At 37.6% G+C, this 26008-nt stretch overlaps 3 protein-coding genes across 3 annotated transcripts; 2 read left to right on the plus strand and 1 right to left on the minus strand.

Moving 5' to 3' along the window:
- Positions 1–4197: 4197 nt before the first annotated feature.
- On the plus strand, positions 4198–6678 carry LOC306883294 (nudC domain-containing protein 2-like). Its single transcript, XM_079438455.1, has 4 exons — positions 4198–4529; positions 5357–5405; positions 5492–5643; positions 6288–6678. Exons 1-4 carry the CDS (start codon positions 4341–4343, stop codon positions 6369–6371), a joined length of 474 nt encoding a protein of 157 aa, XP_079294581.1. The 5' UTR covers positions 4198–4340; the 3' UTR covers positions 6372–6678.
- Positions 6679–13062, minus strand: LOC306883293 (cyclin-G1-like). The gene is made up of 6 exons (XM_079438454.1): positions 12695–13062; positions 11486–11749; positions 10506–10759; positions 10115–10193; positions 9927–10037; positions 6679–7667 (listed from the first exon to the last, which is right to left on the minus strand). The coding sequence occupies exons 2-6, from the start codon at positions 11747–11749 to the stop codon at positions 7476–7478; spliced, it is 900 nt and encodes a 299-aa protein (XP_079294580.1). The 5' UTR covers positions 12695–13062; the 3' UTR covers positions 6679–7475.
- An 8116-nt stretch (positions 13063–21178) lies between these two features.
- LOC306883722 (GATA zinc finger domain-containing protein 1-like) lies at positions 21179–25125 on the plus strand. Its single transcript, XM_079439143.1, has 5 exons — positions 21179–21540; positions 22838–22960; positions 23431–23490; positions 23567–23750; positions 24698–25125. Exons 1-5 carry the CDS (start codon positions 21361–21363, stop codon positions 24877–24879), a joined length of 729 nt encoding a protein of 242 aa, XP_079295269.1. The 5' UTR covers positions 21179–21360; the 3' UTR covers positions 24880–25125.
- Positions 25126–26008: the final 883 nt, after the last annotated feature.

Consider the following 26008-nt stretch of genomic DNA (forward strand, 5'->3'; position numbering starts at 1 on the left):
GTCTACTGAGGAATCCCCTACTGTAGAGAAGAGTTGCTTTACGAATTTCTCCTCGGATAGGTTCTTCTTGGATAAGCCTTCCGTTAGCGGCCACGTGATGCTTAAAGTAGTTCCAGTGCACCTGACATATGAGGATCGTACACTGGATACTTTCGCCCTCTTGGATGAAAAGAAGCCCTGCCGTTGAAGCCCTGGGCATTCAGGGTGTTCCTGAAGACCTTCCGTTAAGGACAGTCAGAGACAATGTTCAGGTTATTCGTGGTTGTTCCATTGCCTTCCAGATTGCTCCCGTCTATCGACCGCAGACCAGTTATCAGATCAGTCACGCCTTTACTGCTGATCGCCTTAACCTGTCGCTACAGTCCTATCCTGTGGAACAGTTGTGGCGGAAGTACCGACACTTGAGGGGCCTTCCTATTCGTACCCTTACCGAGATCCAGCCCTTGCTCCTTATAGGTTCTGAACAACCCCACCTTATCACCCCTACTGAGCCTGTTCGATGGGGTGGCCCAGGAGCTCCAGTTGCTGTTCGTACCCGCCTGGGATGGACACTTCGGGGTCCTGTTCCTTCCGTAGGTTGTCCTTCCACCCCTCGCCAGTGCATGCTTACCTCATTGGTTTCGGTCCAGGATGAGTGCCTTCACCACGTACAGAGATTGTGGCAGTTGGATACAGTTCCTTACTGTGAGTGTAAAGAAGTTACCCGTTCCAAGCAAGACCAGGAAGCCCTTCAGCTGCTTGACCGCAAGACCCTTACCCTTGAGATTGAGGGTGTTCGTCGCCTTGCCACTCCCCTTCTTCGTCATAAAGAAATGCCTTTGTTAAATGCTATGAGAAATTCAATCTTCCCTAATCTCCGAAGCGTGGAGCGGCGACTGCTGACGGATCCTGAGAAAGCCGAGACCTACCGAGCATAAATGCGTAGACTCCTTGAGACTGGAGCTGTCTGTGTAGTGCCTGATCCGGTTCCTGATACCCCTGAATGTTGGTACATTCCTCACCACATTGTTAGCCACAACAGATTGTCCTCTACTCCACTTCCTATGGCGAGACCTGCAGATGGATGAGGCACCTCAGACCTTCGAGTGGTTGGTCCTATCCTTCGGCACCACCTCCAGCCTTTGTTGTGCTATCTACGCACTCCAGCGCCACACTCGTCAGCACCCCTTAACAGATGAGGAGATTTGTTTCTCTGTAGAAAAATGTTTCTATGTAGATAATTGCCTCCAAAGCCTACCTACCGCTGAGGCAGCACGGAGTCTGATCGATCGCCTGCACACTATCCTTTCTGGGGCTGGATTTGAGATACGGCAGTGGGCCTGTAACGACCCTGCTGCATTAAGACACCTCCCTCCTGAGACTCGAGCGACCAGTGTGGAGTTGTGGCTGAGGCAGGAGAAGGCCGATGTTCCCGAGTCCACGTTCGGTTTGATTTGGAATTGGCTGTCTGATACCTTGTCCTATAAGCACAAACCCGTGATCTATGAGACCCCTACCTTGCAGAACATATATAGGGTCCTTGCTACACAGTACGACCCTCTGGGACTGCTCCTTCCTTACACAACTCGCGCCAAGGTGATCGCTAAACACCTTTGGAATAAACAGAGAGGGTGGGATGATCCTAACCTACCTCCTGAACTTCTCCATTTCTGGATGCAGTGGGAAGAAGAACTTCGCTGTCTTCCTAGTGTCTCTTTTCCTCTGCCTTATGTTCCCTCGGCAGTAGGGATTGATGGAGTTACTCGCGAGGTCCACATCTTCTCAGATGCCTCTGAGCAAGCCTACGGAGCCGTAGCTTATCTGTGTACTGTTGATCCAGCTGGTCAGACCTACCTCTCCTTCTTCATTGCTCGCTCCCGCGTGACCCCTAAGAGGGTACATTCTATTCCCCGATTGGAGCTTTGTGGGAGCTTAGTCGCAGCTCAGCTTGCGAAGTTGCTGGCGGATGAGTTGACTGCCTATCCATTCTACTGTGCTGTGGACAGATTCTACTACGGTCCTTCAGTGGCTGAAGTCCGAGTCCTGTCGTTACCAAGTATTTGTTGGCAATAGGATTGCCGAGATCCAAGAGCTTACCAATCAGTGCTCGTGGCGTTATGTTGGTTCTGCAGATACCCTGCCGATGACCTCACCAAGGGGAGATCTCTTTCCTACCTTGCTTCCCCGAACTGATGGTGCCAAGGACCTCCTTTCCTTCTCCTTGACCCTCAAGAATGGCCTGTCCTTCCTATTTCTGAGCCTAGTAACGATCCAGCTGAGTTGCGGAAGTCCACCTTCTGTGGAGTTGTTACCTCGCCAACCACCTCTAGCCACCCCTATAGATGGAGTTACCCTACCTGGTTAGACCTGCTGGATGCCACTACACGAGAACTACGAGGTGACTCAGATCCTGACACTGTTCCCGAAGCCACAGATTATCAACGAGCAGAAGTCCATGTCCTTAAACGCGTCCAACTGGAATCCTTCCCTGAAGATTACCACCTGTTGGAATCCGGGAAGACAGTGAAACCTAGTAGCCATCTAGTTGCCTTGGCCCCTAATGGCTTGATTAGAGTAGGCGGTCGTTTGAGGAGAGTGGCTGACTTTGCAGATTCTGTTGTCCATCCTGTAGTCCTAGACTCTAGGCATCCAGTTACTCGCCTGATAATCCACCATTACGACAACCAGTTGCATCATCCTGGATCAGAGCAGCTGTTTGCTGAGATAAGGAGGCATTATTGGATCCTGCGAGGCCGTGAAGCTGTTTGGCGGTTTCAGCATACTTGTCTGGAATGTCACAGATGGAGAAGCCAGCCTTCAGTGCTGATTGAGACACATCTGATTGAGATCATCAGCTCATTAGTTCAGTTCATGGATCTCTCTCCTAACGAGCTGATGATCTCAGTCAGGTGTTAAGTCAGGGAGACATGCAAAATGTGCAGAGCAGGGGGCCACCAGGACTGGAATTGAGAACCACTGGTCTAGTCGATCGCTGAAAGGGCATTCCTACCTGTTCATTTGCAATATTTCCTGCAGCTGTTACCTTGAGATGTTAGTAATTGGCCTACAAGTAAGCCTGTTTGCTTTTATTTTTTTGAGTTTATTGAGATCGGTATTGAGTTATTTATAACTGTGTCATCCGCACATGTATAGACATGCCCGCAGCCATTGTTTCTGTTAATCTATCTTAATTATGCTGCTGGAGATGTGATTATTTCTTCCTTCTTGATATGTATATCACTGTTTTGTTTTCGATGATACTTCGGTGATGTGATATTGATTATTTTGAGCTGTTTATACCAACCTAGCGATCACATTCTGATGTGCCGTGATTATAGCCATATATGGAGGGATGTTTATCATGTTAGCTGATCGCTTATGGCTTATAGTGTGTACTTTGATACTTTTATTTTCCCTTCTTGAATTGTATTCTTCACTGAGGAATGTTACAGATGAGGAATTTGTATACTTTGGCTGCCTTTATGTGACAATTGATGTTTGTTATTGTGTATATGCTTATTATTATTCATGATTGTTTATTGTCTTTCTTGTATTCCAGACTAATGCCTCTACTGCCTGTAAATCGATAATATCATATCAATACATCATCTAAACCCAATCACCCTCATCCTTATATAATATCGTGCTCTAATCGGCACCCAGGAGGTTCACTCATTCAATTGCAATCAGATCCTGACAGTCAAAAGTCTCTCCAACAGCCGCTGTAATAGTTGTTTTGTATCCCACATGAAAAAATACTATAGTAATTTATAGTAAATACTATAGTGTTTTTGAACCATACTATAGTAAAGTGCTTGAATTTTTACTAATTTGTTGTGGTAATTCTACAGGTACATCTCCAAAAATTTGAATATCGTGAAAAAGTTATTTTTTTCTTGTAATTTATTTCAAAAAGTGAAACTTTCATATATTTTAGATTCATTGCATGTAAAGTAAAACATTTCAAAAGTTTTTTTTGTTTTAATTTTCATGATTAGAGCTTACAGCTGTTGAAAGTCAAAAATCAGTATCTCAAAATATTAGAATATTTACATTTGAGTTTCAATTAATGACCATCCCTACAGTATAAATTCAGGGTATCTCTTGTTCTTTGAAACCACAATAATGGGGTTTATACGACGGTGAGACGCTGATAATGCGTTATTCCTGACATATTTGACCAAATTATACACTCCGATACACTAGATGGCGCGCTTCCTCCGGTAAACCCCACGGCCTTCGGCTGCAGAAGAACATTCGATTTTTCCAGAATGCATGACAGATATATGCAGATTCTGCTCTGGAGTGACTGTAATAACAGCTGTTATTGCATCTGAAGAGTGTCCGCTGAGGAGAGCAGTATGTCGGTGCATTTTGAGGAGAGGAGCGGCGTGATCCCGTGTCAAACAGCCTGGGGCTCGTGGTCTCAGAGCATGGAGGAGGTGTTCATCGAAGTGCATGTTCCTCCTGGAACCTCAGCCAAAGAGATCAAGTGTAACATCAGCAGCAGACAGATCGAGCTGTGCGTCAAACACCAGCAGATCTTCAAGGTACAGTGTTATCCAGACAGGATTGGCTTTTCAGATTCAGTGCACAAATGCATGTGTTGTTCATATTACTTTTTGGCATAAAACCGTATTAAGGGAACCTTGACAATATATAATACACTAAGTGCCCGTAATTTACATTTAAAAGGTCTTTTAACATTAATGAAAATATGCTTTTCAAATTTCTCTGAAATGTTAATAAAAACTGAACTTTTTTTTTTATATTATTTCTGAGCAGAAATATCAACTTGGCTAAAAAACCTCATTCATATAGTTGTCTACTTGTCAAAAGTTTGAAAACATTAATTTTTACCCCATAAGTCTCTTATGCTCACCAAGCCTTATTATTATTAACATTTTGTTCAACATTGATAATAAACAGTATATTATAATGATTTCTGAAGATCATGTGACACTGAAGACTGGATAAAAATACAGCTTTGATCACAGAAATACATTACACTTTAACAGATATTAACTTAAAAATAGTTATTTTAAGCTGCAATAATATTTTAATCAAATAAATGCAGCCTTGGGGAGCAGAAGAGATTTAACTTGAGTAAAAATCATAATGTTTCCAAATGTTTGAGAAAGTGTACTGTAAGTGTATTTTTTATATTATAAATATTTTATGTGATTTATGAGATTTGGGTATAATATATATTATAAAATATTAATATTGTAAGAATGAGCTGAATAGGAGTATCTCTTATTTTATAGGAATATTGTAAATGTAACTCAAACAGGACAAAAAGTATCGCTTTACAGAGGATATTAACGTTGCCATGGAAATCCTATATAGTGTGTTTATATAGTTTGTTATCTCACAGGGGAAGCTGTTTGGATCCACAGTCAGCGATGAAGCCACGTGGACGTTAGGTGAGACTGAAACAAGTTCATTAAGTTAATAGTGCATGGATCTTTCCTCAGCTTTACAAATAAGTCTCTGATGTTGTGCTGTTCAGAGGACAGAAAGCTGATCCGGATCGTCCTGATGAAGTCGAACCGGGAGGCTGGGAACTGCTGGCAGTCTCTGCTGGAGGGCGAGTTCACGGCGGATCCGTGGGTTCAGGATCAGATGCAGAGGAAGCTGACGCTCGAGAGGTTTCAGAGAGAGGTGCATTAAACCCTGATGCACCCGAAGGCCTTGAGTTGCATGAAATTATTAACTCGCATTCAAAAGTTTGGAAGTTAGTCTTGCGTTTACAAAGGCTGTATTTTTTTATTAAAAATACAGGAAAAACAGAAATATTGTGAAATAGTATTACAATTTTAAATAGCTGTTTTCTGTGTGAATATATGAAGAGTTCATTTGCAAAAAATAATGACTAAATTACATTTTAATGTATACTGCAATAAAATGGTAAACATTTATTTAAAATTGTAATATTACCTTTTTTATATTAGTTTATTTTTAAATAAATGCAGCTTTGGTAGGATTTTATTTTGTATTTTTTTAAGTGTATATATATATATATCAGTGCTGTCAAATGATTAACAAGTAATAAGATTAAGTTTACATAATGTGTGCATCATGTATATATATATATACACACACGTTATAAAAATGTTTATATATTATAGACATGCAAATATTTTCAAAATATATACTGCATGCATTTATATATACATAAATATTCACAGAACACACACACACACATTACAAACTTTTGTATGCGGTTAATTGTTTGACAGCACAAATATGAAAAAAATAAATGCTATCAGTCACATTTAAGTTTGTGATTCTCCCGTTTCAAACAGAACCCTGGATTTGACTTCAGCGGAGCAGAGATCTCTGGGAATTTTCACGGCGGCGGACCAGATTTCTCCAGCTTGCAAAAATAAGGACTACTTTTATTCCTTTACTTGATGAAGTCTTACTAAGTTGCAGCGCTTTATCCTGGAGAATATATTGTGTTTCGTCCTCTGGAGACTGAGTTTCTGATATAGGAAGCGTATCTATTGCTGTAAAGCCAGAATATATCACAAGCAGCCTTCGAGTAGAGTCGTGAATCTTCATGGTGGGTTTCATTCACAAATGCCAAGTTTTTTTGTAATCACCACCACAGTGGTTTTAGAGGACTGTTTGCTCAGCTTATCCTTTCAGGAAGTCATGTAATTCAAGCACTTATATTAAACACCACAAACAAGCGTTTTACATTCCAATAAGCTTTTATTGAAAGGTTCAACTACAAAACTTTGCAGAACGCTGCTCTCAACTTCCAGATTACATCCAAAACAGAGGGAGTCTCAAATCAAACTCAATCCGTTTTATTTGTTCCACTCACGTTCGTGTTAGAGCTTGATTTATACCAGGTATAAAACAAACGCTCAGTTACAGAAGACTATAGTAGTAATCAAATGTAAAATGAGCTTCAGCCTGGTCAGTTAGTAATTAGTGATTTTTCTTATTAGAGCCATATTAAATCAAGTTAAAACCTGCATTTCCATAGCCATCAAGCAGAACGGCATAATAAAGAAAACAAAAAAAAAAAAAAAAAAATCTTGTTTCATCACCTTGGGTAGGAGTGTGCATTACGACAGCTGACAACCTAGGGTGGGAGTTAAGGGTTTTGGGCCTGATCTCTTGGTTCTGTTGTTGTCTTGAATCTCAAAACCCTTCTCCCTCCTCTTCCACACGGTGGACTGAGGACCTAGGCGGTACTATACTTCATTGCTTCAAACAACCAGCGCGTGTTGCGCCGATTCAAGTGAACATACTACACGTGCAAGCCTTACCGGCAAGAGCCAACTTGCTCAAACTCACCCTTGACAAGCAATCAAGAGCGAGTGAAATAAATACAATCATGGCAGGTGTCAAAGAGAACAAAGACTGAGGAAAGGAAATTAAATTAGTGTTGGGTGCCCATAACACAGATTAGAAGTATTAGAGCATTCACACGACTGAACGGAGCAGGTTTTAGTCATGGGCGCTCAACACTAATGGTCTTAACAAGCGTATTCAGGAATCGTGGGTAGATGGGCGATCTTGTAGTAGCTGTGCTTCAGCTGTCTGGCGGTTCGACCGGAGATCATCCATCGCAGTCTCTGGCCGTTTGGCTTCAGGCACTTGGTGGTGGCATACTCTGCCAGGCATTTAGCCACAAGCTCCCTCACGCAAACCAGGTCTCCAGCTTTAACCTGAAACACAGAGTCAACCACAAAACACCAATCAACATTGAAAAGAAAAATGCAAACATTTACACTGCAAAAGATGATTTTCTTCATTAGTATTAGTCTTGTGTTCTAGTATAAATATCTACAAATTCTTCAATCAGGATGCATTTACTTGATAAAATTACTTTATTTTTCTTAGCCCATTGGCAGATATTTTAAAGCAACAACTAACAAAATTGAGAATATTTTCAGAAAATGACATTTTTACAATTTACTCGTCCAGTAAATGCATCCCGATTCAAGAATTTGTAGATTTATACTAGAACAAGACAAAAATACTAAAGAAAATTATTTTTTTGCAGCGTAACCCGAAAAGTAATGTCAGCAATAAATTTAAATTGTTATTGATCTTACTCAACGGTTCATTATGGTTGTTTAAGTTGTCATGCTTAATCAAAATATTATAACTGGATGTTCCAGTAAAACAAAAGATTGCAGATGTATTAGGGAACTGAAATCGGTTTGATCTTTTCCCCCAAATTCTATTTTATTTTGAAGATTCTGTTTTTTTTTTTCCCGTCTATTTCAATTTTGTCTGGACTCCATTTTAATGGTTAAACAGAAGATCAAATAATTTAAATCATGCCATTTATACAAATTAACAACAGTTTATTACACACATTTTTAGGACTCTGTGACTTTTCTGATAATCAAATGAAGGCATAAAGCCAATTTAAATTTATAAAATCAAATGGAATTCATTGTCCAAAAAAAAAAAAAAAAGCTGCGTAGCGCAACGGAGGTTTATGGTTAATTAGTGCCGTCAAACGATTAATTGCATCCAGAATAAGTTTTACATAATGTTTGTGTACGGTGTATATGTACACAAACATTATGTAATGTTTCGCGTTGTGGCCGCATCACCACCTCGGGTGTGCATTATTTTTCTAATAATTCAACGGCCCGTCGTCAATTATTCCGCTTATACTACGGTTGCCACACCTCAAGACATCGATCAGATTATATATTTCAAGGGATTCGTCCGGTTTTTCTACTTAAATCGCTATTGTGAGTAGGATTATTTCTTCCGCATCTCATCCAACGACTCTTGCTAGTTCCAAAACGTCATTTTAAAGCTGGCAATGGAGGCTTGAGCCGTTGATAGCAGACTAATGCAGTTAATAATGAAGTTATTAGAAAGAGAGCGAGAGAGACAGAGACACAGAGAAAGAGAAACAGAGAGAGAGAGAGCGCTTGTATGAATTAGGCTAACGTTACCTCTGTGTGTCCCTCAACAGTGTTCTGAAGCACCGTCTCTAAACTGTAAGTCTGCTTTAAGATGCAGCGCTGTTATTACCTCGCTAGTGAGAAATGTCTGTCATGTTGTTGTTTTTGTTAGTCCTGTGTGCTGTATAGGTAACGTTAGCACTACTGTATGCTAATTTCCGTTATTACAGTTAACTATGCGAAGTGATATGGAACTGTAATGCGGTCAAGAAAGCTGCCTGGAACTACGTTCGCCGTGCGTTTCCCTGAAAATAATTGCACACCTCAGAACGTTCGTCAGCCAATCAGATTCAAGCATTCAACGGCCCCGTAGTATAAGTATATATAAATACACATATATTTTGACCACACAATTTAATATACAAATGTAATATTTCTTAAATATATATACATGCGTGTGTATTTATACATAATATAAATGTGTGTGTACTGTGTATGTTTATTATTTAAACATTTTTGGGATGCGATTAATCATTTGACCACTAGTTCAAATTAAAACATGGAAACATTGCTATTATTCCTTAAAAATAATGTTTTAGTATAGTCCATATAGTATAGCACCATCTGTTTCAGTGCACTGACCTACTTCTGATTAATTTTAAAAATTTAATATTCTATTTAAATGTTATGCAGTAAATTAAATTATGACTGGATTCAGTGATTCATCTGCATTTTTCGGGTCACAGAAATCAGCCCTAATTTATGTAGGACTTCTCTAATCATTCAGTCATTTTAAAACGGCTTCTGACTTCATTTGAGCGTGACGCCCACATCAACATCCAATCAGTAACTTGCCCTTCAGTTTCACTTTAATCATCCATTATACTTGAATGTACAAAGATGTGTTACTACTTCAGCTTCATTGCAACTTCACCAGTTTCATATTATTTGATGCACAGTTTCATAGATGAGTAACTGGTTCATCTCCACCCCATTTCACAAACTAACAAGTCTTTTCAGCACCAGCTGTTTGTAGAAATCTTGCAGGAGACTTACAGTCAAACTCTTCTGTAGAGCATCCAGAGCTTCTCTGAGAGCAGGAACCGGCTCACACTCGTGTTGATCTTCAGTCTCCAGGGCCAGAAGTGCCAAAGCCAGCAGTGACGGCTGTAGAGACAGAATTACTCCAGAGTCAAGCGCACGTTTCGGAATGGAAAAATTGCAGAAGGATCCGAACAGCTTACCTTGATTTTAGTGAAAGTAAAGGAGCAATGGCAAGCCTTCAACTGAGCCTCCAGCCGCTCAATGTTCAGAATCCGCTTACTGAAAACAAACAGAACTTATTATTTCAATGCAAGCCTATTACAGAGTTTACACCCAGTTATGGTCATTTAAGGAATGTTTTTTGGTCCATAGAGCATTATTTTCAGCTTTATAGTTGGTATATAGTTCAATCATTTGTAAATATTTAATTTTCTGAGTTTTTTTCCATTGATTTTCTCATGTCAACATACAGAGTCCCTAAAATAAAGAGCTCTTCGGTCTGTTTAACGCATGCTCTGTAGAGGCCAAGAGACTGAAGATCATGTGACAATAAATAAATGCAGCTTTAACATCTCACAAGCTCCAGCTCACCTTTCTGCGTCCAGCTGCTGTTGAATCTGAGAGTGAAAGAATCTGAGGAAGTGAAGGGCGGTTGGAGACTTGACCTTCCAGTAGAGCTTCTCCAGAATGATCTTCTCCATCCTCATCATGTCGTGGACCGTAAAGCGGTTCTGGCTGATCCGGAGGAGGTCGCTGGCCAAAGGAACGCTCTTCTCCTCTTCGGAGGTCTTCACAGCGATGTAGAAGCAGCAGAGACCCACACAGGCCAGATGCTTGGGCTGAATCTGAAGACCACACAGAAAGCATCCGATTCAGACTGAGAAGTACGGCTGGATGATTCACCGGAAAACAGAAACCGAAATTCATAACCTCTAACCGATATAATTTCCCCATGTCTGTCATTTCAGTTTTTTAATCCCATTAACACTCTCCCCTTAAATACATACTGCGCCGACGCTATATAGACGTGCATTTCTCTTTCAGCCGTGTTCTGTTTGCACTCATTACTTAAAACATTTGATTACAGGAGATGTAAGTTATTATTTTCTACTTTTCACATTGCATTATGTAAAATATATTTAAATTCTCACTTTTTGACACCATGCCAGCATTAAGGCCATCTTCATGGCGATCTCTAAATTATTAAATTTACAAGAGATGCATGTTATTCTCTACTTTTGACAAAGGCAATATTCATTTATTTTGTTGGCAAAAAATTAAAGTTATTTTCTTTTTTTTAGGAAACTTGCTTTTTACAATAAAACAGAAATGTGACATCATTTCAAGCAAGCTTTGATTTAAATTGTTCGAAATATTCAACAAATAATATCTTTGCGATTTTAAAATAATTGAAGGAAACTAAGAAATGCACTTTCATAAAATTAAATAACCGTAATTGAGGTGATGATTTTAGGTCAAATCGGCCAGCCCTACTGAGAAGGTCAAGTACTGAGATTAGGCTCACTACAGAAATAAACTGAAGGGTTAAATCTGTCCAGAAGCACACTCGCCTTCATCACAGCCAGGAAACGATCCAGAAGAGTCACAGCGAGGGAGAACGTCTCCGAACTGAAGCCAAAGAACCGTGTCAAGGAGAGAAAGTCTCGGACTTGAAAGTCTCTCAACTTGACGGTCATCCTCAGGCCGTTCTCCTGAGCGGTCTCGATGACTCGCAGGCCACAGAGTTTGGGCTGAGACCTGGCTTCTTGGTCCAGAAGAGCTTTGAGCTGGACGGCGAAGGGCAAAGCCCCCGCTCCGGTCACCTGATCAATCATCTAAAATAACAACAACAGCATATAAATATTGAGCTAAAGCAGTATTAAAGAGACGGTCTACATTGTGGATAATTATTTCAGCCGTGTGCAAGTGTACCATTCTGTTGAAAGCTTTTATGTGTTTTGCATATTATGACCCTGGAGCACAAACCCAGCCATAAGGGTCCATTTTTCAAAATTGAGATTTTGAATAAATAAGCTTTCCATTGATGTATGGTTTGTTATGATCGGATAATATTTGGCTGAGATACAACTATTTGAAAATCTGGAATCTGAGGGTGCAAAAAAAATCTAAATATTCAGAAAAATCACCTTTAAAAGTTGTTCTAATTAAGTTCTTAGCAATGCATATTACTAATCAATAATTAAGTTCTGATATTTACAGTAAGAAATTTACTAATGTCTTCATGGAACATGATCTTTACTTAATATCCTAATGATTTTTGGCATAAAAGAAAAAATTGATAATTTTGACCCATGCAATGTATTGTTGGCTATTGCTACAAATATACCCCTGTTTACTCCACAAACAAAACAACACTTCTCTAGTTATTTCTGCGTAACGTGGTCGCGTACAGCACGAGACAGCACATCAGACGTGCGTGCGCGTGCGCGAGACGCCGGTCATGTCCAGGCATGTCCACTAACTAGCATGCTAGCTATATTTTAGCCCCGTTAACCAGTTGGTTTTGTGTCAGTTGTCTCTAAATAACATTTAAATCCATATGTCTACCATTTTACACTTTAAATTCAATTTCCAAGCCATTTATTTTACGTTTAGCGTACGAACGTAAGAGTCTTGTGTTGTTTTACGCCGGTGGAGAACATCTGTAACTTAGGCCTGATCAAAAGAAACATCTAGAACATGAAAAACCACACCGCAACGGAATAACTAACTTAAATAGCGCCTATACGTATAAAATCGATTATAATTCAACTGCTTACCTTTTGTAGTTTTGACGATCTGAATTAAAAACTAAAAATATAGTATGAGTTTACGAAATTAACGCAAAATAAAGTTATTAAAAATAAAAAAAGTTCCAAGCATGTAAGTTTAAAGCAATATAACTTCAGCGCGCTGCACACCCCAACCCTTGGCGTCAGGCAATGAGGCGCAGACCTCGTCATGCTTTATACTCTCAGAAAGCCCGTATCCAAACATAGCATCACCTTATTGGGCAGTGCTCACATCTTTCTAAATGCCTATTGGTCGAGCTTTGGCTGTGGGCTTTGGCCACGCCCCACTGCCCGGATAGAGGCGGGGCTAGAGTGCAGTGTGTCTCATATTCAGTGCGCTCCCTTCATACAGGCCTAAAAGAAATAGCAAACAAGCTACATTTAAATCAATTCAGTTGACTAACTTTCAACTAAATTTGTTTATTTAAATATATCTAAAATAAATAGTTTGCAACCACTTACCTTAACAAATGTAGTATTTTTTTCAGTGAACCTGTGATAAAAGCATTAATAAAAATAATAATAATAAAACTTGAAAACAATAGTATTAGTTAGCCTTACACGTACATACATAAATACTTATGTAATAAGTGAAGAAATAAACATTCAGGTAATGAAGAAAGACTGAGAATTATGTTGCTTTGACACTAAATCTGAATCAAGTCATGTTCAATTGTAACAAGTGAGAATTACTGAAGCCACAAAGAAAAAATAACTATACACATGCTCCAAATTCACAGACGACACATGCTGTAAAGATAAGCGAGATGAAAATAAATATATATATATATGATTATGAGATGTTTGCAAAAATCAGAATGAAAAACTAATGTCTGTTTTGATATTATAAACATTTGCTATTTTTGATTGCTTACTGTTTCAGTTCCAACAGATGGCGCCAAACATATTACTAGGCCTATACACCTTCACTGCAAAAACATCACACCAAACCCAAATACCTCCACATGTTCCGTGCAAAGAGCATTTATATGCATCATACACGCATGCCGAGATCTTTTTAGCATTTCTTATAAGCATGGAGCTTCCCCTAACTCTCCTCACAGCTATTTCCAGAATTAGCAGACATGCCTTACAGACAGCGCTCAGTTTATGGGTCCAGAGAGACCCCCAGAGCCAAGGGTTATAGACAGAGGTGGCATGCCCATTCAGAGTAACCCCCTCAGATTTCTGAGCCAAGTGGGTTTTGAATGCAGCTTCCAAAAGACAAAAAAATAGCCGAATCATATTTTCTATATTTAATACAATTGCACAGGCGTGATTAGATCGTTCAGTGCATATCATCAGCTGCTAAACTCACATCTGTGTGAGACAGAGGAGTTTTACAGCATTATAACCAATCACACACTATTCCGTTGAGCTGATGAATGCAATGACCAATCAGAGGCGTTCAGATGAGTCATCGCTAAAATAATATGTTATGGCATGACACCCATATCTGTTAATTAAAGGGGACCTATTATGCAAAAATCACTTTTATAAGGTGTTTGAACACAGCAGTGTGTGAAAACAACCAGCCTATAATGGTAAAAATACACCAACTATTTTTTTTTTTATAAAACCAATAAATCATAAACAGTCTCTCCAAACGAGCTTTCAGATTCTCCCTCTGTTCACGTCACCGAGGGGGAAAAATCCCACTCATTTGTGACGCACTCTATTAGCATAAACACAGCCCCGAGTAAGAAGCTGCGGTCCGCCATTACTGGAGATATATATAATGTCAGCACCAAAGAGGCTTTGTGTTGTGTTTTAGGATGCACTAATGAACATAGGAGTTGCTATAATCTCCTCCCATCTGAGCCAAGGACACTGTGGTTAAATTTCATTTTTGAAGGAAATATCCCGGAAAAAATCGGTAACGTCCCCTAAATGTTTAGGAATTAATACCAACGCTTCGTGCGCGAACGTCAGCTCCAGACAAAGTAAGTATCATGCATTTGTTTCCAAATTGCCTTTCTGAAAGAGCTTCTTGGCACTCTGTAAAGCTAATTGCTAAAGCTATCATTGTCTCATGTGTGTTTTCACTGATGCTGCCTTCAAGTGCTGCCAGAATGATCGTGAATATGAATGTGGTAGTTAAAAGTTGCATATGAAAGCAATGTGAGTCGATCGCTTGAAGTTTTCAAGCTCATAATCAGAAGTGGGACTTATAAAGTTTGTGAGAGCATGAGACCAGCTATGTTGTTATTTTTATCCCGCCGTGCTTCCTGTCTGTGTAATTCATAAACGTGACTTTATTATGCACAGTATAATCAGATGACTGACTTTGAAACCGAGTAGTTCTCTGTAAAGATAACAGGCTTGTATTAATAGTGGAATGTTTATTTGCAAAATCTAGCACTGAGCTCTTGAAGCTCCGCCCTCGTCTCCGGGAGCAACAGCTCATTTGCATTTAAAGCAACACACTCAAAACAGTGCGTTTTGGCTCACACCCTAAAAGTGGCAATTTTAACAAGCTATACAAATTGATCTGTTGGGTATATTAAGCTAAAACTTCACGCATACGCTCTGGGGACATCAGAGACTTATTTTACATCTTGTGAAAAGGGGCATAATAGGTCCCCTTTAAGTAAACAGACAGGTTATTATGCATAGTTAATAGATTACATTATTAGGTTACTTTGAACATCGCCCACTAGATCAACTAACAATCTGTAGAGGTGAGAATCAAGATATTTCATGATATAGTTAATGCATTTGGGAATGTTTCGAATAAAAAGGAAAAAATTAAAATAAAACTGTTGTGGCTGCTGTGTGTTACGTGACAACCAACCAACACAAAATACAGCAAAAGCAGTAAAATTGTGAAATATTTTTACTATTTAAAATAACTGCGTTCTATTTGAATATCTGTTAAAATGTCATTTATTCCTGTGATCAAAGCTGAATTTCCAGCATCATTACTCTAGTTTCATGATCCTTCAGAAATCATTCTAATATGCTGATTTGCTGTTTAAGAAGCATTTATTATTATTATTATTATCATCAATATTTAAAAGAGTTGAGTACATTTTTTTAGGATTATTTGATGAATAGAAAGATCCAAAGATCAGCATTTATCTGAAATAAAAAGCTTTTGTAACATTATACACGATACCACTCAAAAGCTTCGAGTCTGTATATTTTTTAAAAAACATTTGGAAAGAAATGATAGAAATTAATACTTTTATTTAGCAAGGATGATTTAAATTGATCAAAAGTGATGATAAAGACATTTGTAAAGTTACAAAAGATTTCTATTTCAGATAAACGCTGTTCTTCTGAACTTTCTATTCATCAAAGAAACCTGGAAAAATTCCCCTCAGCTGTTTTCAACATATTAATAATAATAATTAATGTTTTTTGAGCAGCCAATCAGAATATTACAATGATTTCTGAAGGATCATGTAACTGGATGCTAAAAATTCAGCTTTTAAATCACAGGAATAAATTACATTTTAAAATATATTCAAATAGAAAGCAGTTATTTTAAATAGTAAAAATATTTCACAATTGTATTGTTTTTGCTGTACTTTGGATCAAATAAATGCAGGCTTGTTGAGCAGCAGAAACATTAAAAATCATGCATTTCCTCACATGTGTCCATGCATAAACTGCCAGGTCTGAGATGTTAAAGAGGCATAGCTGCTAATTAAGGATCTTACTGTATGCTGAACATATGTCAGTTTGCCAAACGGATGCAGGGCTGATTTGAGAATGCTTAATGATTTCCTCCTGATTGAATATTCAGATATTTAAATAATCCTCTATTATAAGATGGGGCACTTTAAGCCCCCTGTTGCCTTGTTTGGGAGGCAAAGCAAACGTGCTCACAGTCACAGCTTGAACAGGAGACCATACACGAATCCTGCTGTTTGGAGCACATGGCTCATTATTGAGATTCATCTGTAGCAGCCCTATTTTTGCTGGAAATCTTGGCAAACTGACTTTAGGACTCCAGGCCGTGACTGAACTGAAAATGCTTGACATAAACACGGCTGATTTGATGGCACCTGACAGCGTGCACAGTGAGGGAAGCTGAGCAGGTAAACAGTCGCCTCGTTTTAAATGTGTTTTAAGCACAATATAGAGCATACAATGCCAAATTACCTTCCACTTACACATTCAGTGAAGCAGAAAGATCTGTAACTGATAAATACCAACATCGCATACACTAAATCTCTCCTTGTCACACAGTTTCTGAACGCTGTCACTCAAACAGCAGAAGCACACACCAAACCTGCAAAACCAGACACTAATTCAGCTTTCAACTTCATAAAACACTTTTTGCAAAACACAACTCTCTCTGTAACACACAAAACAGAAATTAATATTATGACAAAGGTGTTTGCTTTTGAGACGTGTTTGTGATATTTTAAATGCAGTGCTTCATTTTGCAAGAGATGTGAGACATTTTGCATTTTGTGTGCAATTCTTGGATTTGTGTGTCAAGTAAAAAAAAAAAAAAGAGGCAAAGTTTTGAAAATGTGTGTGAGCCGTTGAAAAAAACTGTAATAGCGTTGAATACTAATGGGCACTAGCGCTTTCCAGTGCTCAGAAAGGATATTTCCTAATGCATTATTTATAATATATCATCCTAATATTTCCTAACCATCATGCAATTGCAGCTGGTCCAGTTAATTATTATTTCCATGCTGTTACATGAAGAAATACTTTAAATTAATAGCGTATTGTAGAAACTCAAGTCATGTCTCTCTGATCAAAAGTAAAAGATGTATAATGCTACAGAAGATTACTATTTAAAATGAATGCTGTAGTTTTAACTTATATTCATTAGTTAGTTAAGACACACTACTATTTCCAACACTGATAATAATCAGAAATGTTTCTTGAGAGGCAAATCAGCATATTATAATAATGTTTGAAGGATCATGTGACACTGATATTCTTTTGGATATACACTTTAATCAGATATTCACATAGAAAATATATTTTTAATTATTATATATATATATATATATATATATATATTTTTTTTAATACTTTCTTGACCAAATAAATGCAGCATCTGTGAGCAAGAGACTTCTTTTGTTTGTGGTGTGTGTGTGTGTGTTCGTGTGTGTGTATGTGTGCGTGTGTGTGTGTGTGTGTGTGTGTGTGTGTGTGTGTGTGTGTGTGTGTTCGTGTGTGTGTGTGTGTGTGTGTGTGTTCGTGTGTGTGTATGTGTGCGTGTGTGTTCGTGTGTGTGTGTGTGTGTGTGTGTGTTCGTGTGTGTGTGTGTGTGTGTGTTCGTGTGTGTGTATGTGTGCGTGTGTGTTCGTGTGTGTGTGTGTGTGTGTGTGTGTGTGTGTGTGTGCGTGTGTGTGTGTGTGTGTGTGTGTGTGTTCGTGTTCGTGTGTGTGCGTGTGTGTTCGTGTGTGTGTGTGTGTGTGTGTGTGTGTGTGAGAGAGAGCGTGTATGTGTGTGTGTGTGTGTGTGTGTGTGTGTGTGCGTGTGTGTTCGTGTGTGTGTGTGTGTGTGTGTGTGTGTGTGTGTGTGTGTGCGTGTGTGTTCGTGTGTGTGTGTGTGTGTGTGTGTGTGAGAGAGAGCGTGTGTGTGTGTGTGTGTGTGTGTGTGTGTGTGTTCGTGTGTGTGTGTGTGTGTGTGTGTAAACTTATAGACACCAAACATTTGAACATAACTGCACATTCAAGTTTGTATGTTATTTATTCTACAGTATTGTTTTTTCTTCTTTATTTTTTGATTAAATACAATAAAATATAAGCATTGCTACTGAAAATCTAGACATTAACATGGATAGAAAACTACAGTTCAAAGCAATTCAAGGTATTTTACATAAACTTCTATAGATAAAAATATCCCTTCACTGTAAATTTCCATTTGTTAATGTTACTTAGTGCCTCAGAAATATCTAGTTCAGGTTGCTCAATATACTCAACTTTACCCAGAAGCCAATTTATGAAAACTGGAATATACCAAGCAACTATAAATAGATTTTTCTGAGGCAATAACTTTGCCTCAGAAAGTTAACAAATTGAAATTTACATTGTAATAACCCTTGGCAAACAAATCAGATCTGACACTTTTATAATCATATATGAATATATTGCACACTGTGTTCATGCAGATAGATAAAAAAAATAAAATAAATGATCCATAGTCCATATGTGACCCTGCAGCACAAAAACAGTCTGAAGTCGCTGGGGTATATTTGTAGCAATAGCCAACAATACATTGCATGGGTCAAAATTATACATTTTTCTTTTATGCCAAAAATCATTAGGATATTAATTAAAGGTCATGTTCCATGAATATATTTAGTAAATTTCCTACCGTAAATATAGCAAAACTTAATTTTTGATTAGTAATATGCATTAAGAACTTCATTTGAACAACTTTAAAGGAGATTTTCTCAATATTTAGATTTTTTTTGCACCCTCAGATTCTAGATTTTCAAATAGTTGCATCCTAACAAACCATACATCAATGGAAAACTTTTTTATTCAGCTTTCAGATGATGTATAAATCTCCATTTCCAAAAATGGACCCTTATGACTGGTTTTGTGGTTCATATTTAGAATATGGCATCACACTGTGAAGGATTTCCAAATATTGTCCACAGTTGTTGTTACCATCCTGCAGCCGGGATTGAAGTCTAACAGTACTAACAGCACCAAAGGAGTGTGACAGGCGTCCTGAGTGGAGTGTGACAGAGGCGGGCTCTGATCCACGCAGCAGGCAGTGCCAGACATTTGCCAAGTGCAGGTCTGCTGTGTCAGCCTCAATCTGTCTCTGTATCCTCGGCCGTGCCAACACACAGTCTGCCAAGATAATGCTGTACTGGAGCGCACTTATCCAGGCCTTCTCTCCAGGCCTCGCTAGCAAACAGGAGCAGCCCACAAGAGCAAATAATGAGCCTCACCAAGATTCACATGTCAACAGAAGCAGAGAGAATAACACCTATTGACCTGTTTATTGTGTGGGAAAAGCCATCATATGGAGATGGTTAGGATGCTATGGTTATTGCTGACTTTAGCTACACTTACGTAAATATTCTGGATTTATTGACATGACAATGATGCAGCAAACTGACGTTCATATCTGATGTAAAGTAGGTAGAAATGTTTCATTTGCTGTGATTAACAGCCCTCTTCTTTAGCAATGCCAATTTGTTGCTTCATTTTTCAAACACTAATATATTTTTTTCATGCCACATTCAAAGGAATAGTTCACCTAAAAATGTAAAATTTGACAACATTTTTCTTCATCTGTTCAGATTTGGAGAAATGTAGCATTGCATCACTTGCTCACCAGTGGATGTGAATGGGTGCCGTCAAAATGAGAGTAGATAAAAACATCACAATATTTCACTTCTAAGTTAGTTTTTAACTGCTGCCTTAGAACTGTTGCTTCCAGCTAAAATACAAGTCCATAATAATCCAGTGACAAAGTGTTCTGGTGTGAATCAGGAGAGAAATCTGCACAGATCAAGCGCTGTTTAGTCAAAACAGCTCTAAACACATATGTGGCTGGATTTTGATGTAAGAGACAACAGGAGATGCACTTTTTCCACTGGAGGAAGCATTATTATATATTATGGATTCAGTTTAAACATCTTAATGCTGGATGTGTTTCAGCTTTGGTCTTCTCCAGATGTTAACTGATGGACTGAGTGGTGTGGATTATTGTGATGTTTTTATCAGCTCTCGTTCTGACGGCACCCATTCACATCCACTGCTGAGACACTGATGCAGAGACACATTTCTACAAACCTGATGAAGAAACACACTCATCTACATCATGGATGGCCTGAAGGTCAGTAAACTTTCAGCATATTTTAATTTTTGGTGTGAGTGCAGAATGCACATTTCACAATCTATAACAATCATAAATACTTTTTGATTTATATTACTTACATGATTGTTGAGATTTTTTTTTCTTCAAGTTCTGCTGTGCTCACACTGATGATCTTTGTCTTTTTTCATTTCACACAGTTATTGTACTTTATTGTGTCTTTAAATAGCATTATCATATAAGCTGAAAGAAAGAATAGACGATGTAGAGTTGGTGATTATAGTCTGGATTTTTTCCAGTAACCATTTTAAATGAATAGTGATTGCCTGTTTTGATTAAATCATCTTGTGTTGTAAGCAATGACCGATTTTTTACATCTTAATCTCAATTTTGTGTGTATTTAATTTTTTTTAGCTATATTTATTTAAATATTTATGGTGGTGGTATTTTGTATTTGATTTGATGATTTAAATTTTTTTTTAATGTAAGCATTAACCTAGAATTGTCGTTTGCAGTTTTATAGACTATACTTGATATGTTCCCTATTTTGCATGATGTGTAGACAATGCAACATACTTGCTTTCTTAAAATGCAATGCCATTACAATAAACAGCGCCCTCCAGTGAAGTCTTTTTCCCAGACAGATATTTAGACTTTTATTTTGAAAGCCAGGCTCGCGCAATCAGGACTTTTATTATGAAATCCATAAAGTCTCCTCCCGGATGTTTTTTTTTCCTCGGTGGTAAAACACACAGGACTCATCATTCATTGTTTTCAGAATGAAGGGTGTCTGTTTAGCTCGACATTTATTGTAGTTTTGCATTCTTCCAGGATAAACGAGTGTTTGAGTCAGTAATAACTACACTAGACATTAGCAGGCTGCTCGTGGTTTAGCAAACATGCCTCTTGGTTTAAAGCCATGCTGTGCTGTCTGCAAGACGAGCTCTTCTTCTATGTGGAGAAAAGGAAACCAGGGGGAGATTTTGTGTAATAACTGCACGGGTAAAAGCACAAGCAGCGGGAGCTCCGGAGGATCTGCTTCCTCCTCCATCCAGCAGAATAACGGCGGAGGAAAACAGGTTTGAAAGCTTGATTAAAAACCTCCAATCTGTCATTTAGACTCGACTAGAATCCTTCTAAATAAATCTACACTGATAACAGAGCTGGTACATTACTCACTAACTGTACAGGACACAAATGTAGTTAGTAAAGTAATCCATTACGTCACTCATTGTAGGTAATGTAGTCAGACTACTTTTAGATTACTTTTGACTGCTGCTGTCAAACGATTAATCGCATGCAAAATAAAAGTCTTTGTTTATATAATATATGTCTACTGTGTATATTTATCATGTATATATAAATACACACACATACAATATTGAAAATATATTTATATGAATATAATTTATATTATATATAAAATATTTAATATACAAATATAAAATTGTATATATATATGCAATCTGGGGGTTAGTTAAACAAAAAGCTAATAATTAAATTATAAAAATGTCAAATTAAAATATTAATGCTGTCAATAATAATAAAATATTATTATTTATATAGGATATAATAATATAAATATACAAATGCATATAAATATTTTCTAAATATACATTGTGTGTGTGTGTGTATTTATATATACATAATAAATATACACAGTACACATACATATATAATGTAATCAAAAACTTTTGCATGTGATTAATCGTTTGACAGCACTAATTTTGCATTAATTTAAATAGGATAATCTTGTACCATATTGATATCATAATACAAAGATTAAGAAAATATATTCATTGTTATTAACATCATGAAGTGCATTACGTCAAGGTTTGTGAAGGAACTGCAGGGGTTTATGAGTTTAATCAAAAGCTAATAATTGGTTAAATCATACAAATTTTAAATTAAAATAAAACACTTACTAATTATTTTATTTGTTTACCCGAATGTCATGTGACCATAATCAACGTCAGAGAACCATAAACATGCAAATGTGATCTTATTTTAAATCTTAGGGGTACTTTAATAAATATATTTTTGGTGAAAGAGGATCAGATGAGTAAAAACGTTCATGAATTTGTGCATTTTAATGTGTTTGAAAGACAAAAGCCTTCTAAAGATAAACAACTTTTTCATATAAACAACTTTTTTTTTTTTTTTATTATTACTGAAATGATGTGCACTTGCATAAGACAAGACATTAGTCTTCTAGTTTTATTCTACGTGGAGCGGGTCGCCCTCATTTGAGCGCTGCCATGCTGATGTCATAGCTGTCAAGCAATTATTACTATATTATGTTTACTTTTAAATACCGTTATGCAAAGCTTAAAAAAGTTTCTAAACAAAACCAGTGACTCTAATCTTGTTTTATAGTCCAAACAGGAAATCCACAGACGCTCCGCTCGGTTACGCAGCACCAAGTACAAAGCTCCGGCCTCTGAGAAGAAAGTCTCCACCAAAGGAAAGGGTAGACGACACATTTTTAAATTGAAAAATGTAAGTCTTCTTCCTCCAATGTCTGTGTGGGTTAAAGGAATATTGCACCCTCAGGGCATTTAAGATTAGGAGGAGTTTGTTTCTTCATCAGGTTTGGAGAAATGTAGCATTGCATCAGTGTCTCAGCAATGGATGTGAATGGGTGCCGTCAGAATGAGAGTCCAAACAGCTGATAAAAACATCACAATAATCCACACCACTCCAGTCCATCAGTTAACATCTGGAGAAGACAAAATAACCAAATCCACCATTAAGACAAATCCATTTTTTTGCATCTGGCTAAAATAAGAGTCCTCTATCACTGCATGTAAGTGATGTAATGCTAAATTTCCTTAAATCCTATTAAGAAACAAACTCATCTGCATCTTAGATGGCCTGAGGGTGAGCAGATTTTCATTGCATTTTCATTTTTGGGTGAAAATGCTTCAATGGCATTTTTATTTTTCCTTCTCTTCTTGAAATTTCCATAGCCAATCAAAGCACCAGAGTCTGTGTCAACGATTATCACATCAGAGTCCGTGTTTTACAAGGTAATCGCTCCTTTCTACTGTTCAAAATGTTTTTCTGCCACCTGTTTATTCACTAGCTTACTCGTCTTGTGTTCAGGGCGTCTATTATCAAATAGGAGATGTCATTAAAGTAGTGGATGAGGACGATGGTAAACCGTATTACGCACAGATTCGTGGTTTCGTCCAGGACCAGTACTGTGAGAAAAGTGCGGCGTTAACTTGGCTGATCCCGACTCAGGCCAGTCCTCGAGATCGGTTTGATCCTGGCTCATATATTGTTGGTGAGTGCATGCAGAAATATATTGTTTTTGTTCCTTGTGATATTAATTTTAAGTTAATACTGAGCGAGTTACATTTTAGACACAATATTGTTTTGAAAATGAAAATCGTTCCAATCTAAACTGGAGCAGAACATTTGTGACCCTGCAGCACAAAACCAGTCTTAAGTCGCACAGGTATATTTGTAGCAATAGACAACAATACATTGTATGGATCAAAATTATACATTTTTATTTTATGCCAAAAATAATTAGATATTAAGATCATGTTCCATGAATATATTTAGTAAATTTCCTGCCGTAAATATATCAAAACTTAATTTTTGATTAGTAATATGCATTGCTATTGACTTCATTTGAACAACTTTAAAGGAGATTTTCTCAATATTTAGATTTTTTTGCTCCCTCAGATTCCAGATTTTCAAATAATTGTATCTCAGCCAAATATTGTCCGATCCTAACAAACCATACATCAATGGAAAGATTATTTAAATTAAAATAAAAAAATGGACCCTTATGCCTGGTTTTGTGCTCCAGAGTCACATTTATGCGTCTCAGATCAACACTGCAGTGTTTCGTTCCTGAATGAATCTGTTTTTGAACGAATCATTTGAGTCAGTGATTCAAAAATCCACTCGTAATGACAGTCATTTGCTTTGTTTCTAAGTGAATCAGCCGTCTTGAACGAATCGTTTGAATGAATTAACTCGTTAAGACAGATGTCAGATCAATTTATCCATAAACCAGCCAAGGTACCAGCACAAAACACTCTCTGCTAAATATTGTTTAATTATCATTACTGGAAAAAGGCCCAAAAAAATATTGAGATATTATTTTGCGACACCCTACTGCAGACAAATGTACTCTAATCCAAATGTCAGGTCTGCATTGATGAATTAATTGTTAAGGGATGTTTAATTTGACTTGTAATCCTGGATGTCTTTGCTTAGGCCCTGAGGAGGACTTGCCGAGAAAAATGGAGTACCTGGAGTTTGTCTGTCACGCCCCATCAGAGTATTTCAAATCCAGAAGCTGCCCTTTCCCAACATTACCGGTTCGTCCAGAAAAAGGCTACATCTGGACTCATATAGGACCGACGCCTGCTGTTGCCATTAAAGAAACCGTAGGGTGACGTGAACCCTTAAAATCAGGCTGAACTGAATTTTTTTAATTTACATAACTTTCAGAACAATTTTAAATACAGAAGCATCATGCTCGGATGATTATGTGTGCTATGGCCCTTTGAAGAGTAAATTTGATAGTATTTTTCATAGTAAAACAGGTGTACAAATTGCAAATTGAAACTTTATGTACAAAGTTCATTTGTAACATATCATGCATACTTTTCATGCGTGTATAAAGTCATACCACCCGGTTTACATGTGCTGTCCTCTGTGCATCTCTCAGATGTGTTTTCTGAGCTTTCAGTGCTTTCAATAACCCTCTCCTGTTCAGGTGAGCTGAGTCTGAAAGATGTGCCTGAAACAGATTCCAACCCCTGCATTAGTTTTTAGCCAAAAGTTGGTGTGAGCAAAAATGTGACTCTCGACCACAAAACCAGTCATAAGGGTCAATTTTTCAAAATTGAGATTTATGCATCATCTGAAAGCTGAATAAATAAGCTTTCCATTGATGTATGGTTTGTTAGGATGGGACAATATTTGGAAAATCTGGAATCTGAGGGTGCAAAAAAATCTAATTATTGAGAAAATCTCCTTTAAAGTTGTTCAAATGAAGTTCTTAGCAATGCATATTACTGATCAAAAATGAAGTTTTGATATATTTATGGTAGGAAATTTACTAAATATCTTCATGGAACATGATCTTTACTTAATAACCTGATGATTTTTGGCATAAAAGAGAAATGTATAATTTTGATCCATACAATGTATTGTTGTCTATTGCTACAAATATACCTGTGTTACTGATGACTGCTTCTGTGCTGCAGGGTCACATATAATAATTAGTTTGATTTTAATATAATTTCTGGAACTCACATCGAGAGAACTTTTCTCAGGCTTCAAAGTCTCCTGATCCTGGTTCTTAAAGTCCTCCTCTACTATTCTGCAAGACATTGAAAGTTGAAACTGTATCCAAAAAATACCTGGAAAGTAATTTTTTTTTTTTTCACCTACTTTGAAACAGACTCTCAGTTAATCATACAGTATTCATCCAGGTTTCTCTGCATTACTGAATAAACAATGACCAAACTTTAGAATAACAACCCCTCAGTGGCTTTTAATTTGCCATCTAAATCAGTA

The sequence above is a fragment of the Barbus barbus genome, assembly GCF_936440315.1.
Source record: "Barbus barbus genome assembly, chromosome: 17".
NCBI classification, from domain to species: Eukaryota; Metazoa; Chordata; class Actinopteri; order Cypriniformes; family Cyprinidae; genus Barbus; species Barbus barbus.

Coding starts and splice junctions, on each gene's coding strand:
- LOC306883294 (XM_079438455.1), top strand. CDS start 4,341: ATGTCGGTGCATTTTGAGGAGAGGAGCGGCGTGATCCCGTGTCAAACA. Junction 4,530..5,356: donor AACACCAGCAGATCTTCAAG/GTACAGTGTTAT, acceptor GTTATCTCACAG/GGGAAGCTGTTTGGATCCAC. Junction 5,644..6,287: donor TCGAGAGGTTTCAGAGAGAG/GTGCATTAAACC, acceptor CGTTTCAAACAG/AACCCTGGATTTGACTTCAG.
- LOC306883293 (XM_079438454.1), bottom strand. CDS start 11,749: ATGATTGATCAGGTGACCGGAGCGGGGGCTTTGCCCTTCGCCGTCCAG. Junction 10,760..11,485: donor GTTTCCTGGCTGTGATGAAG/GCGAGTGTGCTT, acceptor TGTGGTCTTCAG/ATTCAGCCCAAGCATCTGGC. Junction 10,194..10,505: donor CAGCAGCTGGACGCAGAAAG/GTGAGCTGGAGC, acceptor GTTTGTTTTCAG/TAAGCGGATTCTGAACATTG.
- LOC306883722 (XM_079439143.1), top strand. CDS start 21,361: ATGCCTCTTGGTTTAAAGCCATGCTGTGCTGTCTGCAAGACGAGCTCT. Junction 21,541..22,837: donor ATAACGGCGGAGGAAAACAG/GTTTGAAAGCTT, acceptor CTTGTTTTATAG/TCCAAACAGGAAATCCACAG. Junction 22,961..23,430: donor ACATTTTTAAATTGAAAAAT/GTAAGTCTTCTT, acceptor AAATTTCCATAG/CCAATCAAAGCACCAGAGTC.